This window comes from Anastrepha obliqua, chromosome 1, assembly GCF_027943255.1.
Source record: "Anastrepha obliqua isolate idAnaObli1 chromosome 1, idAnaObli1_1.0, whole genome shotgun sequence".
In the NCBI taxonomy this organism is placed as follows: domain Eukaryota; kingdom Metazoa; phylum Arthropoda; class Insecta; order Diptera; family Tephritidae; genus Anastrepha; species Anastrepha obliqua.
This window is the reverse complement of record NC_072892.1, coordinates 125,502,314-125,523,791: the sequence shown is the minus strand read 5'-3', so window position 1 is coordinate 125,523,791 and position 21,478 is coordinate 125,502,314. Positions and strand designations below refer to the sequence as shown.

The window sequence follows — 21,478 nt, the reverse complement described above, 5'->3', positions numbered from 1 at the left end:
ATGTGTGGCTGTGTCTGCAACTTTCGGTATTCCCTTTCTGCCGCTTTGCTTGTACATTCTCCATGCTCAATATTGTTGCAGCAGCAGAGCAACGATATTTTTATCTTTTTCTGGGCGTTTCAATTTCATTTAATATTTTTTTTATTTCTTCAGTTTTTTATTTAAATTTTTTAATTGAACGTTTCTCTTGAGTGGCCAGCTGCGTGACCGCCCGTTTTGTTTTTTTGTTTTTGTTTTGCGGAAATACTCATCCATTTATGTATTATAAAATGAGCATTGACTGATACCGCCTAGCATTCTGGGTTGGGATTTCACATCCGATTAAATGGTTGTTGAAGGTGGGCCGCATGAAATGATTGAAAATACAATAACAATAAAAATATATGTAATGTCTTTTGTGTACATACAGTAATGAGCGAAATTTCGGCGATGATTTGTTCATTGGGTTCCCGGCCACAGTGGCATAGCGGGAAACTGCTGGGCTTGATGAGCTGGCCAGGTGATCTTCGCTTCGAGAGGTTTTTCCGTTCTCACGACAGTCGGTTCTCCGTTACCGGAGCGATCGGATTTATATCCGGCCAAGCACAGCCACTCCAGCAACATCTCCCGTTGGGGAGGGTTTACGCTTCTATAGGGGTTTTCAGTAAGAATAACCCTATACAACAACAACCACAACATTACAGCATATATTTGGCGGAGTTATAAATTCATGGATAAATTCTAAATAAATATTATAAATATTTTGTTTTTTAATTTTTTGTTTATTTAATTTTTGTTTTTGTTTTTTTTTTTTTTAATTTTTCTTTTTTTTAAATTTTTTTTGTTTTTATATATTTAAAAACAATTTTTGTCGAAAATTGTTCATAAAAAAACTATGTAACGTAGAAGTAATACAGAAATCCTTCCGTGCATCTATGGGGAATATAATTGTGAATAAATACAGTTACAATTTCAAAGCCTTTCTGAGTCGCTAAGCAACATGCAGTTTCGTGAAAAACGTGTTTTTAAGTTTCGAACTGAAATTTCCCTACCTTAAGCCTTTCAGTGCTAAATTTTTAAGCTATTACAACATCTTTAAAGCTAAAAAAACACATTTTTTTGAAACTTCTACAGTGGCTTAACCTCTTAATCACCTATTTCCTTTCGATACTTGCATTCACGATAATTATCTACCCATCACAAGCTGGCGATAATTATAATTATTGCCTGATAGCTGAGTTTTTATTACCGATTGCTGAATCATCTGAATCATCATTCGAAAATTGTCTGTTTGAACAGAAAACGAGCAACTATTTAATTGCAGGTATTCAGTTTCCCAAGGTCGCTTATCGTTGAACTCTGAAATTTGTCTTATTTCTGTATAGTAAATGTATTATGCATATGCATTGGTGGCTATTCAACTTTTATTGTGCACTTCATTGTAAGTCTGCGTTTATCAACGTTTATGATCACAATCACTTGTGACTTTTTAGCCACCAAAATAGCCAGAATCTTCTGCATTTTACTATCGATCTTGTTTCCATTAATACATTCACTCAGATCCAAAAAGAGTTATGCAAATTTAAAATTATCAATTAATACCAACTGCCATCATTTTTGAGACATTCGCTAAGATGGTCCACTAATTTTCGTCACCTTCGGTTGCTGGCTGGCAGTCACTCCAATTCGCTGAATCGCCACTGCATTCATAAATGTTTGCTAGTAGCGATTTTTATTGCAAAGCTGGATCAAAAACGTGGCTTTAAAACGGCTGTGAACTCTTGATCGCACACCACCTGGGCGTGGGAATGAGTGATAATTAATTTCGCAGAATAGAAAAAAAGAAGCGAACTAATAGTTAAATTGCGGTTTAATGTGACTGATGACGAGGCCTGTTTTGAAAATAACTAAAACAATAGGCAAAAATGACAGTGAAGCAGAATAGTACACAAAGAACAAATAAGTTGATTCAGAAGTGTAAAAAAGTGCAATGTTTTTGAATTGTAAATTTTCTATTGCACATTATTATTATTATTAGAAGGCCGTTACGCACTGCGACCAGAGCTGATCTATTGTGAAAGGCCTATTTTGTAACCCTAGAATTTTAGGCTTTTTATCTATTGTACATAATTCGATATTTAGAAATTTATAATGTGTGTATGTATTTATGTGAGAGCTTACAGATAGTCTTATAAAATTATGGAAAAATTTATATCTCGCAAGTTTTCCTTACTTTGAATAAAATATTCTATATATAACTCATGATATTCGCTATTTAAATATTGAACGGATGTAGATAGCAAAAGTCCTTATAAAAACAACAAATTTATAAAAAAATAATAATAAATGAATTTTTTCATAAATATAAATATAAAGATAAATAAACAGAAAAAAAATTAAAAAATAAATAAAAAATAATAAAAAAATAAGAAACAACAAAAAAAAAAAAATAATAATAATAATAAAAAAAGGAAAAAAAATAAGTAAAAAGAAATTAATAAAAAAACATAACAAATAATAAATAAAAACTAAATAAAATAAATAAAAAATAATAATAAATGAAAAAGTAAATAAAATAAATAAAACAAAAAAGAAATAAATAAAAAAAAAATAGTTATAAAAAAATGTAAATAAAAAAATAAAAAAAAAATTATTAAATAAAAAATAATAAAAAAAAATAACTGAAAAAATAATAAATTGGAAAAGATAATAAATTAAGAATAATTTAAGAAAGATAATAAATAAAAATAAATAAGAAAATGTTAACAAATAAAAAAAAAAAAATAAATAAAAATAATAATAAATTGGGGAAAAATAAATTAATTAAAAAAAAATTAGTTAAAAACAATAAGTTAAAAAAAAATAAATTCAAAAACAGATAAGAAATTGAAAAAGATAATGAATTAAAAAAATAATAAAGGAAGTTTATAAATAAAAAAATCGAGCTTCCATTTTAATTCAAAATGACCCGAAATGGCTTTCCACTTTCGTCGCTTACTGCCATATGCCACATTGCCGCGGCATGTAAAAATCTTTAATTCAGCTTATCTCATTTCAAATCTTCCTCCAGCACTTTATTTATTATACTACAGTTGTACCGTTATTTCACGTACGTTATTTGTATTTCCATGTTACATTATTTCAACCCAATTTCTAACCGCCTCGTTTAACCGGTTTTATGTCATAAATTTCCAAAGTGCTTGCATGTCTTTGCCCAATTTAGGGAAATAAAAATAAAATCCTAAAAACAATGGGAGTATTAATTTTCACAACTGTGAATAAAGGAATGAAACGAAAATAGATGGCTCAGAGAACTGAATTACATACTTATATGTATGCTACAACTACAACTACAACATACAACCACTTCAACTAATTGACAGTAAAGGCAGCGCTTTTGTTTCGCCGTTCTTTATAATCCCAGTTGTGTTTAGTTGATAAGTATTATATAAATTTTTCTGATTTTCTAGGAATTTTCTGCTTTCATACACAGGTGTAAAGTATTTGAATATTTAAATATGTATACATATTCGTATATGTGTGTGTGTGTTACATATATACATAGGTGCATCACATTCTTTTCAGAGGGGCTTATTAAAATGCAGGTCAGCCCAGCACAATGACCTAGGCTGCCTTCGTTCGCTTTATTTTTACAACAAAATAGTGCGCCCTAGTTGTTTTTGTAATTGACTTTTTATTGGGCAAATGTTGCAGATGCTTTTAAGTACCTATTGAAAATAAAAAAAAATGTTTCTTGTTATCTCCTTCTCGTATCTGAGGAAATTAAAAATTGAATTTAAATATTCTCTCAGAGAATCAGCTTCAATTTAGTCTTTTAAAAGCTATTATTTTTTATAATGTTTGAAGGCTTAGTTTAAGGAAAAATTAAAAATATAAAATTATTTTTTTTTCTGCTGTTGTAAATAGTTTTATAATAATGTATGTATGAGCATTAAAACCTGAAATGAAAATAATATCAACGAATTGAATGAAAACTATTTTTTTTTGCTTAATTGGTTTCTCTTTGTATTTGGTATATTTTTTTTTGTTTTTTTTTTTTGTTTTTTTTTTTTTGTATTTGGGTTTTAAAATTTTGATTCCTTTGCACTCGAGAATATTAAAAACAAAAATTGAATTTTATCCGAAAACAAAGAAATGGATTTAAAATTATTTCTCTAAAAATATTCTTTTCTTTAAATTGGTTTTTCCTTTGCCTTTTTTGTATTTGGCGTTTGTAAGTTGGCGCATACATAGTTCTTCATTTCAGAAGCTAAAAATTTAATTTTATATAAAAAAATGGGTTTAAAAATATTTATCTAAAATTTTTGTTTTAAATTGATTTTTTCTGTTTTTGTATTTGTGGTTTGAAATAAAAAATAAACTAATATAGTAAAAAAATAAACTTTTAATTTTATCAGAAAAATGGATTTAAATTATTTTTCTGTATGCATTTTATTGGAATTTTTAAATTTTTTTAGGCTTAAGATGTTTAAAATATAAACTTTTTCTTGCTATGGTGGACGCAGGTGCAGTTTCGCTTCTGAAAATACAAAAAAACTAAACACTTTATTTTGTGGGTTATATTCATATTTTTTCGTTTTTATTTTCTACAATTTTTTTTTACTCTTATTTTTTGCTTTTTAAGTATTTTGTCTTTTTGGCTTTGATTGTTTTATTTTTATTTAATAATTATAATAAATATTTTTTTTTTCTTTTTTACATTTTAAATTTTATTTTGTTTTTGTTTTTTTTTCTTTTTGTATTTTAATTACTGTTTTTAAGTTATTTTTTTTAATTTTTTTGTTGTTTTTAATTTTTATTTTTTATTTCAAATTTTATTTTATTTATAATATAAAAAATAAAGTGGAAGCAGTGGCCCACCCAGGACGAACAAAGAAGAAGTGTAAAAAATAAAGTTCTAGAAATTATTACAGATAATTTTATAAAAATTTTTTAGAACTAATTTTTTTAAAGAGATTGTGATATGTGTGTAACTGAAAAAAACCAAAAAATAGAAAAAATAATAAAGAAAAATTGAAAAAATAACAAATAAAACAATTAATAAATTAAAAAAAAATTAATAAATAAAACAATTAATAATTTTTTTTTTTATTTTATTACTATTGCAATCTAGTTAAGAAAACTAATAAGCAATTCATTTTACATATGTATATTTAATTAAATTAAAACATCTCAAGTAAAGACAAAATTTTATGAAAAGAGATCATGCGGTTTCGTAATTAATAAATAAAAAAAAAAATAAATAGAATAAAATTAATAAATAAAAAAATTAAAAAATGAAAAAAATTAATAAATAAAAAAATTAATAAATAAAAAAAATTAATAAATAAAAAAATTAATAAAAAAAAAATCTGATTTCCATTTTCTTTCGAAATAAATGAAGAAATAAAAGAATAGAGTTTCCATTTTAATTCAAAATGACCCCAAATGACTTTCCACTTTCCTAGCTTACTGCCATATGCTACATTGTCGCGGCAGGTAAATCTTTAATTCAGCTTATCTCATTCCAAATCTTCCTCCAGCCCTTTATTTATTATACCACAGTTGTACTGTTATTTCACGTACGTTATTTGTATTTCCATGCTACATTATTTCAACCCAATTTCTTCATATATATGTATGTAATTGCTTTTCTAAAAAATTTTAATTAAAAATGTTACTCCTAAAATATTTTATTTTCATGAACAGTTTTAATTATAATTTTATATATATGTATACATATATTTTTTTAATTTTTTTTTTCAAATATATTTCCTTATATATATTTTTTTAAATTTTTTCCTTATATATATTTAAAACAATTTTTTTTGAATTTTGGTTTTTTAATTTTGGTTTTTTAATTTTTTGTTTTAATTTTTACATTTTGTTTTTTTTTTTTTAATTTTTTCATATACATTTTTTTTTAAATTTTTTTATTGTTTGTAATAACTCCTTACAAATACTTTTTTCTCTCATTTGGGATGCATAACTGGATTGAACCATTAATGTTTTCGCATTTTAAAAGTCAAAGCTTAAACTACGCTTATCCCCTTAACCTAAGATTTAGATTCGAAGATATTGGGGCCAAATCGAATACAAGCTCGAACAGTTATTTTTAAATCATCTGGTTATACCCCACACCATGGCACACGTAATATTTACGTTTGGCCCGACCATCGTAAATTTCATTTAAAAAATTATTTCTAAATTACTTTTTTTACAAATTTGTATTTTTAAATATTTGTCTATATATTCTTTTTGTTTTATTTTTACTACGTCCCATACTCATGTAATATTTTTTTTTTTTTTTTTCAATTTAATTTTATTTTGTTATTAGAGATTTTTGCGCATATTTGTATCGCCATAATTGTTCATGTAATCACACAATGAATTTAAAGTTTAGCAACTTGCCTGACGAAAATCGTTCTAACACAATAACTTGCTTTCATTTTCTCTCTTCCAACGGGTTTCCTATATATTTACATGTATTTGTGCATATCGTCATGGGTGACGTTAAACGTGGCAAACAAAATGGGCCAATATAAATACATATACGTAGATGGCATTGAATTATTTAAAATGGTCTTACATCATACATGAATTCTAAATACTTTTATTTTCGTACATACATTTCTATATATTTTATGAAATAAAGCTTAAAAACGAACGCTCAACTAGTGATGCCAGCGCTGCTATCAGCGTCACCCTCCACCACATAAAATCGCTGTTGCATGGAAAATACAATATAATAAGCAATTAAAAGAAACGAATTGCACACAAAACTAGCGCGTCAGAGGAGCAAAAATATTAAAATGAAAATAAAAGCAAAACACAATAAAACTAAAAATACAATAACAAAACATGTATGAGAATTTACGCAAGCTCTACTTCCTATTTTTGGCCACAGCAAGCACTGTAATTCTAAATCACTAATATTTGTGTATACAGCAGCGAGCACATACATAAGTCAGTAACATCTGCATAATGGGGGGTGGACATTTTCCGGCGAGTGTATTTTTTACCTTTTTTCAGAGCAAAGCTCAGTATCGAGGAACGATTCTGTGGATTCTTCTCACCTCCTCAATTTCGTTTGTTGTTGAGTATATTTTCCTAATTAATTGAAGTCGTCATCGCAGTCAGTGCCATTCGAATGCCATCCATTATTTTAATATCGTATGTATTTGTATTGCCCATGCACGAGTAGTAGTTGGACACATTCATAAATATTTTTGACAACAAAAACGTAATGCCTAATGGCTACGCTTGTGCGGCTAAGCAAGAGATTGTTGGGATGGGATCATTGTGTCGCAATTGTTTTTACTTTTACGTAAACACTCTACTATAAATACTAGAACAGCTGTCATATTTTATTACGGAAGCGATAGCCGTATTTCTCATTGTTCATGAATCCTGTAGTTGTATGAATCTTGAAACAATATACGTATGTACATAGGCGTCTCAAAACGTCTCAAGCTTCTCCTCATAGACTCTGTGAAGCTTTCACTAAAGTTGTAGAGAATTAAGCCATCAAATGGTGTAAGTCTCATGTTGTTGTTATAGCAGTGACTTTTTGTAAGTTTCATGTCAAAACTTGTGCTTAAAAACAACTCTCGAGCCAATCTTTGTGCTTTTGAGTGAACTTCTCTGAAAAAAGGTGTATTGAAGCTTTCGTCATGCATGCAGTAGCTTTCACTTTAGTAGTGAAAGTATTAGTATAGATTTGTAAATTTTGATATACACAAACGTTTCGGCAGTGATTTCGGCTATACATGAAAAAATTATGGACAAACGCATCATAAATTAAAAGGCAGCAAAGTAAATATCGTGATCGATATAAAGCTCATTTGCGTTCCCGGTCACGGAGGCATAAAGGGAAATTGTTGGCTACACAGCAGGGGATCTGGGAGACGGTTTCATCTCAAAACGCGAGGATTGGGGTTCCCTTGAGAACCTTGTGGTCTATTCCCGAAAGATGGGCTACTAGTGCGCAAACGTGCAAAGTCGCGAGATCCTTCTGGCCACAAGTCGTCATGATCTAATCCTCTAAGCCCCTCCTTCCTTTTTTCACCTGTTTCGCCCATTCCCTTCTGTTTCTCCTCGCCCTCCCCTGTACGGCATCACAACGGACGAATTTTGATTATTTGTTCAAGTGGGCCCCTCGCAAGGCAGCCATTTATCGTAACCGTAAATATCGTGATGTAGCGTGTTACGCCTTTTCATACAAAATGTCGGTGATCTGCTACTCAATTTATGAAATTTCTTTTTGTGGCTAGTATAGATATAACCTTTTGAAGAGGATACTTGAACAGGGCGAAAAAAGGCTAGACCAGATCCGGGTGCCTAACCGAAGCTTTTAAAAAAGGTGTCCAACTGTGGGTTAATATGAAATTTTACTGAAAAGATCAAGTACAAAGAGTAGCTGAAATTTTTGGCAATTCAAAGCAATGCAGCGCCATTCCACGCGCACAAGTAATTTAACTCAATTTAAAACAACATTCTACACAAAAAACAAAAACAAAAAACAAAAAAAAAAACACACACACAAGCGTGTTAAACATTTGTAAGGCAAAACAGTAAATAAAAAAATAGTTAAATAAGACATAAAAAATTATATTTAAAATCCATAATTGGTGTCTACATTACGGGCACTGCGACTGGCACTGCCGTGGTCGACGGTGCTTTGTGATGCGCAACAAACCAGCCAAGCAATATTTCCGACTGCACGCACACATACATTCGCAAACATTAGCATAGTCAGGGATGGCAAAAAATTATTGACTGACTGTAATCGCATTCAGAGCAGTAAATCAAAAATAAAAATTATATTCAACGAGAATGCGGGTACACACACACAGCAGGTCGGTCAGTCTGTGCCAATGGTTTGTGGTTGTGGTTTGTGACCAGAGCGACCAGTTAAGTAAAGGTGGTGGTATTGTTACTTTGACAATTAAAATAAAAAATACTGCGTGTAGTAAATATGTCTACGAAGTTAGTCAGTTAACTGGCTTGAGCCGAACAGTCATACAAATCGGCTAGCAGCCTGCACAGTGTCTGCACAAAAATGGAGGCAAAAACAGATTTATGGGCGGATTTAAATGAAAATTTGTATCGTAGTGACTTTTGGAATGTTGATTTCAAAAATGCAATTTGTTTTATGATTAGTACTTCTATTGGAAATTCAATTGAGAATTAAAAATGTGTGTTAGTAATATAGTAAAAACAATTTTATTCAAAAATCGATGTCACTAAAATAAATTTTAGTTGAAAGCTGTTAATTGCAATCCCTGCTTCAAATAAAATGTATTTATTCAATGTGGTATGACTCATATTTATACAAAACTGGCTTCCTTTTGATGCAATATTAATGAAGGATCTGAAGAAGCTAATGAAAAGGTTAGTAAATCTTTATTTTAAAACTGCAGCGATGCTTTTCTTCGGGTATGAGACAAGTGCGCTGCTGTTGTTGTTGCTGCTGCTGTTAGTGTTGTTGCTGTTGTTGTTGTGTACTTAGAATATATACAGCGGTTGAAAAATACTTAAGAACGATACCCAGTTCTCTCCATTTGAGACTTTTTTCAATGTTACTTAAATGTTTTGCATATTAGGATTTATTTTATACATCTAAAATATTTTCAATCTGCGTCAGTCTTTTTGTCTAAGAAAAACATAAATTTGTTTACTTCATGTACAAAAGTTAATACAATGTGAAATTCCTTTGAGAAAAATACTTAAGAAAAAAGCAAAATAATACTCAAATCATATACAATTTAGGCAAAGGGGGAAAGTATAAAAAATTAATATTTTGTTACAAATCCTTTTTGCTTTACTATTGCTGCACAACCCCTTGTCAATGACATTATTAAACTTCTTCAACGTTCAACAGGAATGGAGGCATGCATGCTGCCTTGGCATTTTCAAATAACTGACCCAAATTTGTGGTATTCTGCGTACTTGAGTGCATTTTTTAAGTCGTTCCAAAGATGTTCTATTGGATTTAAGTCGGCACTCGAAGATGCCCAATCCAGAACAAAGATCGAATTGCCTTCGAAAAACTTTTTTGCCACACGAGAAATGTGCTTCGCTTGAATTTCATAATTGCCGGGGTAAATTCTCTTCCGTATAAGGTAGCATTACTGTAGTAGTATCTGAAGTATCTGAACGCACTTGACCGCATCCATATTATCTTCAATACGTTGAATTAGGCCGACATCAACGAAACGCCGCCACACACCATTATTGAGCCTGCCTCCCACGTGTTTTATGATTGGTGGGACGAACTTGGGGTCGAAGCTACACGCTTTGGCCGTCGAAAGTTAAATTACCGTACTTTGAAATAAAATAAACGAATAAAAAAATATTTTTACGCACACATATTTTCTATTAATATGAGAAAACAAAAAAAATATTTTTTTTATTTATTATAAAAAAAAAAAAAAAAAATTCATGCACCCTTTTTTTATTCCGTTGAATATTTTTACGCATATTTTTTATTTATTATTATAAAAAAAAAATATTTTTCTACGTTTTTTTATAAAAATATTTTTATATCTTTTTTTTTAAAATATTTTTATATATGTTTTTTATTTATATTATAAAAAAATAGTTTTTATATACATTTCTGTTATTCCATTGAATTACCATTTTTGGGAATTAATAAAAAAAGTCCTCAACCATCTGTGCGATCCCTCTGCCAAAAAAATGTGAAACACAGATGGCGCTCCAAGCAGTAAAGAAGACGTTGTTTCTAAGCAACTACAGGTGGGCATTTCCACCACTTAGGTCTGGTAGAGCCAGGCTAATCACCTACTCTGTCAGAAATCAAATATATTAACGAAACCAACGCAAGCCAAGTCTTGTCCCTTGAGGCCCTATGCTCCCGAGAGGAGTGAACAAGGAAAAAAATACATCACCTTTGCTGTGCTCGCATAATTAATCCACTTCATCTTTTTAAAATATTCGCAATATTTTTCATGCCAAATTTTTTCGCTTACTTTTATAAAAATATAATTCATTGCATACCAAAAACCTTGCAAATCAAAACACAAAACTTTCTACTAATTTCACAAAAATTCAATAACTTTGAAAAAATTGGCATGATAATGTTCAAATTTTTAATCAGAATCTTTAGAAAACTTTTGGGTATGCAGTCTTATAGCCTATTCAATTTTAGTACGTTAGAGTGTAGATTTGAAGTCGCTGCAAAAGCGCGTTGATTTTTGACAATTTTTTTTTTTGCATTCGATGTTGAGCATTTTTTCCCTTACAAAAGAACTGCGAGCATGTTTTTGCTTCAGATTAAAATTCTTAATATTAAATTGTTCAACTTTATTAGTGGCTTTTTGTCGTCATGTAGAAAATTTTCGGTTTGATGTGCTTTAGTTACTAAATTACCTTTACAAAAATATCAAACGCGCTTGCACTACACAGAGCGAATTTCTCGATTTTTGCCCACTAAAACGGCGGCACTATGCGGCTGTTCCTTATGGTTGTGAAGCTATCGACGGTCATGCATTGCTGTTTATATGTATGTATGCACTTGTGGTTACATATAAATGTATGTATGTGCATAAAAGCAAACAACTTGTTAAGCTCAATTGTTGCTAAAAACAAAATTAGGCGAGTAAAAAAATGAAAAAAAAAATGAGAAAAACAAAAGCAAAAGTTGCAAAGGCACTTTAATGGCGCAGTAAAACACAAAAGCAACAGCAAGAAAAGAAAAAACAAACAAATGATATGGAAAAAGTAAAATTAAAAATAAAAATAAAAGTTGGCACATAAAAACCAGCCAATACTCGCCAATAAAAACAAATAACAAATACATACAGATATTCACGGATATGCAGAAGTGTGTGCATATGTAATTTAGTGAGCTCTTACAAAAAGCATGCAGCGCTGCACTTACACATAAACAGTTGTATGTGTTTTCATTTGCATTAGCACCACTGAGTAAAAATGGCTAAAAGGGCGAAGCAAGCGGGACGGCATAATACACCCTTTCAAAAAACACTGCCAACACAATGTCAGCAGCCACAAGTGTATGGGAAGAACAACGCGCAAACACCATAACCAACTCCAACGCCAACGCTGAGGCCAGCAACAGCAACTCAAACAACAAAAACAATAAAATGTTCAGAAACTTGCGTTGTTTTTGTGGCAACCAATCGCCCCACAGCAACAACTCAAACCCCTGTAGTCAATTGTAGTCAGACGAGTCACGGCGTATGGGTGACTGACGCATTCCACGCACCAGTCGCCAGCTCAATGACTATGACTTGGCTCATACCTCATACCCACATACATACACGTACATATGTACATATTACAATACTGATAAAATTAGAGTATTAGAAGTGGTCGACCTGTATAGGGAAAGAAATTATGTAAAAATTTGCGAATTATTTTTTCAAAGCTTACTTTAGAAGTTTATTGAAACAACAAAATCAAAAACAAGATACCAAGCGTAAATGCTTGTTTTATGTATAACTTTATGGCCTTATGATCAATTGCGAATAATTCATAAAGTTATAAAAATGTTAAACTTCAAGGTGGTCAACTTAGTTTGTGCGCGATATATTGGCCAAAGATTAAGTTGTCATTTCAACGTAAAAAAAATATTTATAAAATATTTATCTTCGAAATTGATTGTTATTGTTTTTCGAAAATGTGTGTTGATACTCACTTTCAAATGCACTTTCGTAGCATTTTTTCACTCCGATTGAAGTGTCGGAACTATTAAGCCAGAGAGAATTACCAGAGATCGCTAACAGTCTGTTCTAGGTAACCAGAACAACGCGGATTTATATCCGGCCGAGAACTGTGACTTAAGCAACATTTCCCGTATATGTATGCGGAATATTTATGCTGCTACAGCAACAACAACCACAGCCCGCTACAAATTGAAACTGAAAATAGTTTTGTTTAGTAAACTGCTACAACAACAACAACAACAGATAGAGACCGCTTTGCAGTTTTTTGCGCATGGAAAGCTCTTCAAGAAAGTTGATTGATTAGTTGAAGTTGGCATTGATTAACGGGATTTTTGATATGTTTTATTTTATATTAAATGTCTTCACCTTTAAAAAGCATTATTTTTCAAACGGAGTGTCATTCATATTTAATACTGCGTTTTGCACGGTAATAAGCCTGCTGTTGTCAAGCTTTATTAATTGCGATCCACTCTAATGTATGCAGTACAAAAATATGTACATAAGTTCATATGTGAATATGTGCACATGCATATGTGTGTATGTATGTTGATTACCAAATTTAGTCAGTTAGACAGCTGACAAGACACCAGAAAAATTTGCCCTCGCAGCAAAGAAAATAATAAAAAACACACCCTGTAATTTAAAACGTGACTCCTATTCCATGTATGTATGCATGCGTGTGTGTATGTATGCGTTTACTTAAATTTGTATAGCGTGAGACGTGGAAAATCAACCAAGTGTGTTGTGCAATGCCAGCGTTGCTGCGTGCTGCGCAGCACATCGTCACCGTCATCGTCAGCTTATACCCAACGACTGCGGGGGTCCCCAGCGCCATGTCTGCCTTAATTGTGTTGATGTGTCTTTAAACGTGCGTACATGCATGCATAAATACATATGTAGGTACATATTGTACGCTTCCCATATAATATGTTTCCATACTTTTGTAATAGTCTCTATGTACATACATACATATGTACATTTATATACGCATACTGGTTCTCTGCTGATGTAAATCTCTTAATTTCAGTGTATGCTGCTGGCAACTTTTCCACCACATACCAGAAGCTCCGACGGCCATGTTAAATAACTTTTTCCTCATTTGATACAAATACGTCTACATAAGAACTCTCATACTACTCATTCTCTATGTACATTAAAAGTTGTTTGTCTCATTCATTGCATTTATGTAAAATGAATTGAGCGCTGCTGTGGTGAGCAAAGTTTTCCACACTCCCGAATGCATGCTACTCTTTTTTCGAGATTGCTAGTGGGTGAGGCAATCCACATACTACTACAGTTACATCTACTCGTATGTATGTACATACATATATTGATGGGTATGTGCGCAAGCAGCTGATAGTGGTGGCGTTGATAATTTTCTAGTTGGTTTTGTAATAACGGCATGTACATAGCTTAACTGTCAACATGCAATGACTGCTCTTTTTTGGTATTTGACATTACGTTGGAATTGGTTGGTTAGTCGCTCTCAGAAATATTGTTTTTGTAGTGAATATGAATGTTAAGTTTTACTTGTAAATGCAGCAATTCGTTTGTATAGAACTGAAATTTGAGAAGCAACTCAATAAGTCGTTGGTGTTTCGCTCTGGTGTTGAATTCTTACAAAAGCTGTAAGGTCAAATTTAAGTGCGCATGACACTCGAGTCGAATTCACCACTACAATAATTAATTGCATTGCACTTATTCAATTAAATGAAGTTTGCATTTCATTTTTGTTTTTCTAGTTAATGTTAATTTAAATATAGTTTTGTAATTACGTTAACTTCATTAACTGTGCATTGGCTGTACAAATGTAGTGGCTGACGACCACTCAGCTTTTGCAATGCAATGCATTGAATATTTCCTTATTTGTGTAATCATCTACTCATGCAACTGTTTTGAGCCCGCGTGCTGGAGCGGACGCATCACTTTCTTCAAAATTTTAGTGCCTATTGTGGAGTGGTTATAGGCACGCAAGAAAGCAAGCCACTCAAGCTTTTTGTACTCATGCATATGTACATATGTAAGCATGTAAATATTCACAATGCATGTATGAAGCGGCTGTGACGTAGTCTTCAGGTTTCTGCTTCGTTTTTTTTTTTCATATTTATCTTTCTTAAGTTACATGTATGTGGTGCAAATCACGTCTTCACAGGTTACCCTGTTTTTAGCGCATGCCATTAGCATCAAGTGTTGAAAAAAATAAATAAAACAAATGTTAAAATAAATATTTATTTTATATAATTTGATAAATGTGCAGCACTCTATTTTACAATAAAATATTGTAATATAAACGAAGGTAATAGAAGATAATATTGTAGTTAACAGAAATTTATAAAAAATACATTTATGTTTATGTATGCATATATGTAACTGCCATCATGACATTTATAAATTATTACCATGCCAATCGCAATTGCTTTAAAATAACAAACATCAATTCATATTTGGCGGCCTCAAATTTGCTCCCCCGAACACACCTCTCATTGGCATCATTTGCAACCACAAATGTATGTATATAAAAATTTCATGGGGAATTTGATAACAAAGTCCCATATAAAAGAAACACAACTAGCAAAACAAAATAAAAATAAAAGCTGCGAAAGTTATTCTAAAAGACAATTAACACCGTTAGCTAAGGAACACACACTGACGAAAAAATGACACTCATATCGGTTTTCCACCAACATACACTACCAGCCCTACCTACCACTACTACCTGGAATACAAACTCTAGTGAGTGTGGTAAACCAACAGCCAATGCTCTCTCTCTCGTTCACAGCAAAATAACATGTACAAACAACTATCAAGTTATTCATATGTACATACATACACACGTATAACATACGAGTATCAGCATAACATAAAAAAAATGGCATTAATACAAAAAAAAACATCAAATAGTAAACAACAGCAAAACTCCCTCCCATTACATTACAAAAATTACTCCCGCTAAAGTGTAAGAGTCCCCTTCCTCATTTACTCTCTGGCTCATCAATATACTGTGGCACCAGCTCAATCCGGTTTATGGGCAAACAGACTGCGCCAGTTGTGAGCTTGGCTACTAGCTGGCAGCTGGCTGGCCGGCCATATACAGGTTATTTTTATGCACGCATACATATGTATGTATGTGCATTTGTACGTAGATTGCCACTTTGTTAGACTGTTTTGTTTGTCGATCAGTCGAAGTGGAGACTGCAATTATCGTAGCACCGGAAAACTGGTACCTATTATTTTTATATGCACATATATATGTATGTGTGTGTGCATCTACATACGTATATGATTTCGTTACATTTTTATGTCTTTGCAAGCTTCGCTTGATTGGCGTATTTTATTCTAATTTATTTATATATGTACGTACATATGTTTGTACATATGTATAGTATACGTATAAGTATATTTTTTATGCTGCGCGTGGCGCTGCTGTTTCTTTGTGTTTCTTCGTTGTTTTTTTGCTACTCCTGTCGCGTTGATGTTACCTTCTCGTTCAGAGACAGCCTTGAAAAAGATTTGTGTGATAATTATTAAAGCGCCCACTTTACTGTCAATAACAGCAAAAAAAACAACTACAACAGCATGCACAGCTTCTTGCTGTTGTCGCACACTTCGTTGTTATTGTTGTTGGTGTTATTAGTGTTGTTTTTTTTTGCAGATATTCTTTATATTGCTGCAGCTGTTGCAAATATTGCTAACTATTACTTTGTTGCTGGCGTAATTTATTATTTAAATTGTTTCGCTGCGTGTGCGCTCAATTTGTGTTCTGTGTTCAATTATGTGTCCTGATTTCTAATGGCAAGCAAGTTTGTTGTATTGCGCTGCTGTTGAGGCAAAAAACAAAAAACAAAAAAAAAAAACCTTTTATATTAGTAATGCTTTAATTTAATTAATTTTTATGTTTTTATTCAATTTTATTTGTTTGTTTTATATTATATATGTATATAATTGGCACGTACACCCTTTTTGGGTGTTTGGCCGAGCTCCTCCTCCTGTTTGTGGCGTGCGTCTTGATGTTGTTCCGTAAATGGAGGGACCTACACTTTCAAGCTGACTCCGAACGGCAGATATTTTTATGAGGAGCTTTTTTCATGGCAGAAATACATGTCATTGTCTGCCGCGGGGCGACCGCTATTAGAAAAATCTTTTTCTTAATTTTGGTGTTTCGCCGAGATTCGAACCTACGTTCTCTCTGTGAATTGCGAATGGTAGTCACGCACGAACTCATTCGGCTACGGCGGCCGATTTATTTTATTTTACAATTTAATTTAATTTTATTTCAATTTCTGACTTTCTTTAATGTTATTTTATTATTCTATTTAAGTTAATTTTTTTTTTATTTTAATGTATATTTGTGTGTTTTTTCATTTTTAATTTAGTTTTATTTCATTTTGTTTTATTTTAGTTACATTTATTTTAGTATTTAAATTTATTTCCCACTTTAATTTTAGTGATACTTATTTTATTTTACTTTAATTTATTTTATTTTACTTGACTTTATTTTATTTCACTTTATTTTATTTTATTTCACGTTAATTTTAGTGAATTTTATTTTGCTTAAAGTTACTTAAATTTATTCTGTTTTATTTATTTTAACTTTTCTAAATTTCTTTGTCATTTAATTTTAATTTATTCTACTTCATTTTATTTCTTTTTTTATTTCATTTAATTAAGAGAATTACATCAATTTTTTCATGGTTTTATATTTTTTTAATTAAATTTTTTATACTTTTATTTTTGTATATTTGTTATTTGTTTTTTATTTCCTTCTTCATTTTATTTTGGTTTTATTTAATTTTTATTTCATTTTGTGTCAATTTTTATTATTTTATTTTACTCTATTCAATTTTCTAAATTTCTTTGCTATTTTATTTTAATTTATTCTACTTCATTTTATTTAATGTTTTTTATTTAATTGAATTTTTTATTGTTTTATATTTTTTAAATTTATTTATTTTTTTCCTTTTTTATTTTTATTTTTCTTTTTGTTTTTGTATATTTGTTTTTTTTTCTTCATTTTGTTCTTTTATGTTATTCTACTTCATTTTGTGTCATTTTATTTTATTTTATTTTATTCTATTCTATTTTACTTGTCTAAATTTCTTTGTTTTAATTATTTTATTTATTTAAATTTTATTCTCATTTTTTGTACTTAATTTTGTATCTTTTTTTATTTAATTTGATTTTTTTTAATTTTTATTTATTGTTTTTTATTTAATTTGTATTTTATTTAATTTTTATTTATTTTTTTTTTTTTTGTTTATTTCTTATTATTTTATTATTTAGTTATGTTTTATTCTTATTTCGATTTGAGGGGAAACGCGCATTTGCGTGCAATAAAAAAATATTTCTGCGTTTGATTGAATTCCACTAATGTGACTGGTTTTGCTTTTATCTTTTTTTTTATTAACAAAAAAAAAATCTAACAACATTACTGCAATGAAACGCAAAACTTGCAGCGGCTACGATAATTGAACAACAACAATACGATTAAGCAGCAAACATGGCCACTCATCTCCAGTCAGCCACATATGCATACGTTGTTTTTTTTTGTTGTATTGTCGTAATTTGGTTTTATTCATTTAATCTTTCGTTTTGCTCATTTATTTGTTAGTAACATATTATTGTTGTTGTTTTTTTCACAAATTTCGTTCGAAAGTTTTCCATCCACATGAAGCATTTCTACGTGCATTCCAAATCGTGTGCAATTTTCTGTGATTAATAATTTTTTTCGATTACTCATTGCGGGTATTAATTTCGATGGCCGCACACGGCATAAGCTAAGCTGAGGTTTTTCAATCGCAATGAGAAAAAGTTGTTTACATCCAAAAAGTAACTACGAATAAAAATAAAACTTTTTTAATTAATTAAAAAACGCTATGTATTTATTATTTAAATAAACAAAACCAAAAAAAAAAGTCTCACAAGTAGATAGACTTCCTTCCGCTCGTTTTCTTGTCCGCCCCATTCGTTGACTCACTTCATTAAAATACTCTCCGAAATCGGCTATAAAACGGATGCAAGGCAATTCAATTTCCGATTTTCGCAGGATAACTTTTGCGTTTTTTCTTCAAGAAGCCTTCTATTGTATTGCCATTTTCCCTGGTCCACAAGTTTCAGAATGATGTCTTTACAAAATAGTTGTCTCAGGCTCTACAGGTTCCAATAGTGTTAATCATTTCTGTCGAGATGTAAATTATGGTTGATTATTACGAACATTACATGCTAATGGTGCATCATTTTTCTTCATTTGTATTTATCTACATATTGGTCGAGGAATTTATTATGGTTCATATTTATTTACACCTACATGACTAGTAGGAGTACTAATTTTATTTTTAGTTATAGCAACAGCATTTATAGGATACGTCTTACCATGAGGACAAATATCATTCTGAGGAGCCACAGTTATTACAAATCTATTATCTGCAATTCCTTATCTAGGAATTGATTTAGTTCAATGAGTTTGAGGAGGATTCGCAGTAGATAATGCCACCCTTACCCGATTTTTTACATTTCATTTTATTTTACCATTTATTGTATTAGCAATAACACTAATTTATTTATTATTTTTACATCAAACAAGTTCTAATAACCCAATTGGGCTAAATTCTAATATTGACAAAATCCCATTCCACCCAAACTTTACATACAAAGACATTGTAGGATTTATTGTTATTACTAGTGAGAAGTAGATGCCATATGTATGCTTATTTTTTATTCAAAATCTGAATGTCTTCTTGAATTATACAAATCAGAGCTCCCTTATTATTTTAGGTTCGTTGGAGCGCAACCATAGGCATTAACCCCTTTTCCACATACCCACCAACCACGTCTATTTCGAAAGGCAAGGTACTTTTTTTTATCATAATCTTTCATTCTCAAGTTGTTGTTGTTGTAGCAACTGAGGATGTAACTCTTTTGAGTCGTTTGAAAGTCTTAAGTCGCGCACCTATTTCTGATTTGCACCTGTTTTTGGAATGTTTTGAATGGCTTGGTTTCTTTTATGTCGTGCTAAGAATATTCCTGGTAATTAAATTACAAATTTTGTTAGAGCTTTAAATTGGATTCGCTTGTATGTTAGTTAACAAACCTCTTCAATGATTCATTGTTATTTCGTATTAAAATGTGAATTTCTGCAATGACTCAGTTCAAGCAGTAGTGGGAAGTTTATATTGTTGCCACCTAGTTGAATAATAATAAGTTTATATTTTCCTATAAAACATGATTACAACTTTAATATACATACACACATACATACATACCTACGTATAGTACATACATACCTACGTATAGTACATACATACTTGTCTATATACGTACATACATATACCTACACACATACATACATATGCATTAATTGTATATGCATCTGAAATTAATCAATTCTCTTTTTTGTTCAATTACAGTTTGAATTGAAAATTAATCGTTCACGCTCCAGCAGCAGCAACAAACAGAACAACATACCAACATAAAAGCAAGTGAGCAAGTAACAGCGCTCAGCAAAAGAAGCAGGAGCGGTAGCATAGCATCAGAGCAGCTATTGGCGAGAAATAAACAAAAACAGTAAAGTTAAATCAGCAAAGGTGACACTCTGTGCCAGCCACCGGACATTAGTCACCATCACCACCAACAACAGAAATCAGAACAACTAGCAACAAAATAGCTGTTTTTATTGCTCTTAAATATTATTTCTCTTCATTTGCAATTGGGTTGCACACACACAACAACAACGATAACATCAAGCTTTAACTGGACAATCAGTTCATAAGGTACCACTTGAACTGAATCTTTCAATAAGAGAAAAAAAAAACACATACACAAATAAAATAAATACTTCTATTGTTGTTCATCTTTCTGGTGAGTATGCACTTTTTCCAATTATTTCTAATGAGCTCTTGTACTAATTTTTTTTTCGGTGTTATTATCTTTCCAGCGCTAATAAGAGCAAGCAGAGTCAGTGTGTTGTCATTGGAGGGACTTACTCACACACACAATTTTGTATTGAATTTGTTGTTCTATTAATTTAAATTGAAAGCCAACAGTTACTTGCAAATTTTCTTCAGTGTTCTTCTATCAAAGAGTTGTGTTAAAAAATAAAATTGTTAATCGCTTCTCTGTACTCTAAATTTCTTAAACGCCAACAACACAACAAAAACACAAAAATAGCTATAACTTAAAGGATTGGCAGAAAATTCCAGGGATTACCAAAAACAGCCTAATTATTGAACGAGCGGTGCTTAAAAGTGGAAAAGAATTCATAAAAAGGAGGAGACAAAGTTAGCAAAGACACACAAATAAACAACAACAACAACTACACTAACTAACTCAGCATACAAAAACAAAAAACAATGGAACGTGAATCCAATCCGATGCAACCCATGTGCCGCTCCGGTTGCGGTTTCTATGGCAATCCCGCCACAGATGGTCTCTGCTCAGTGTGCTATAAGGTAAGTGAACAGCGGTGTTGTAAAGTGCAGAAATTAAGCCAATAATGTAAAAATAGGTGTGTTTGAATGATTATTTGAATTTGTATGCAAAAAGTGTAGCAAGGCTTGTATAAAAATGCTAATACTGACACTTACGTGCATGTGAAAATATTATATATTTGCATATTTTATTTCGCTTGAATATGAAGTAATTCTTCTAATGTATAGAAAACAAAAATAAAAATAAAAAAAAAGAAATTAAAAACATAAAGAAAAAAAAAATAAAAAAAAAAATTAAAAAAAAAAATTAAAAAAAAAATTAAAAAAAAAGTAAAAAAAAATTAAAACAAAAAATTAAAAAAACAAAAA

The 21,478-nt window shown here is 30.8% G+C and overlaps 1 protein-coding gene and 1 pseudogene across 2 annotated transcripts in view; both read left to right on the top strand.

Moving 5' to 3' along the window:
- LOC129253318 (cytochrome b-like) overlaps positions 1-20,622 on the top strand; it is a 25,269-nt pseudogene extending 4,647 nt beyond the window's left edge.
- LOC129236025 (AN1-type zinc finger protein 6) overlaps positions 1-21,478 on the top strand; it is a 139,857-nt gene that overhangs the window by 98,864 nt on the left and 19,515 nt on the right. For both annotated transcript variants that reach the window (XM_054870196.1, XM_054870197.1), the window contains 2 exons: positions 20,090-20,540; positions 20,617-21,130. In XM_054870196.1, the coding sequence (XP_054726171.1) occupies positions 21,032-21,130 (99 nt within the window). In that variant the 5' untranslated portion in view covers positions 20,090-20,540; positions 20,617-21,031. The remainder of the gene's footprint in view (positions 1-20,089; positions 20,541-20,616; positions 21,131-21,478) is intronic.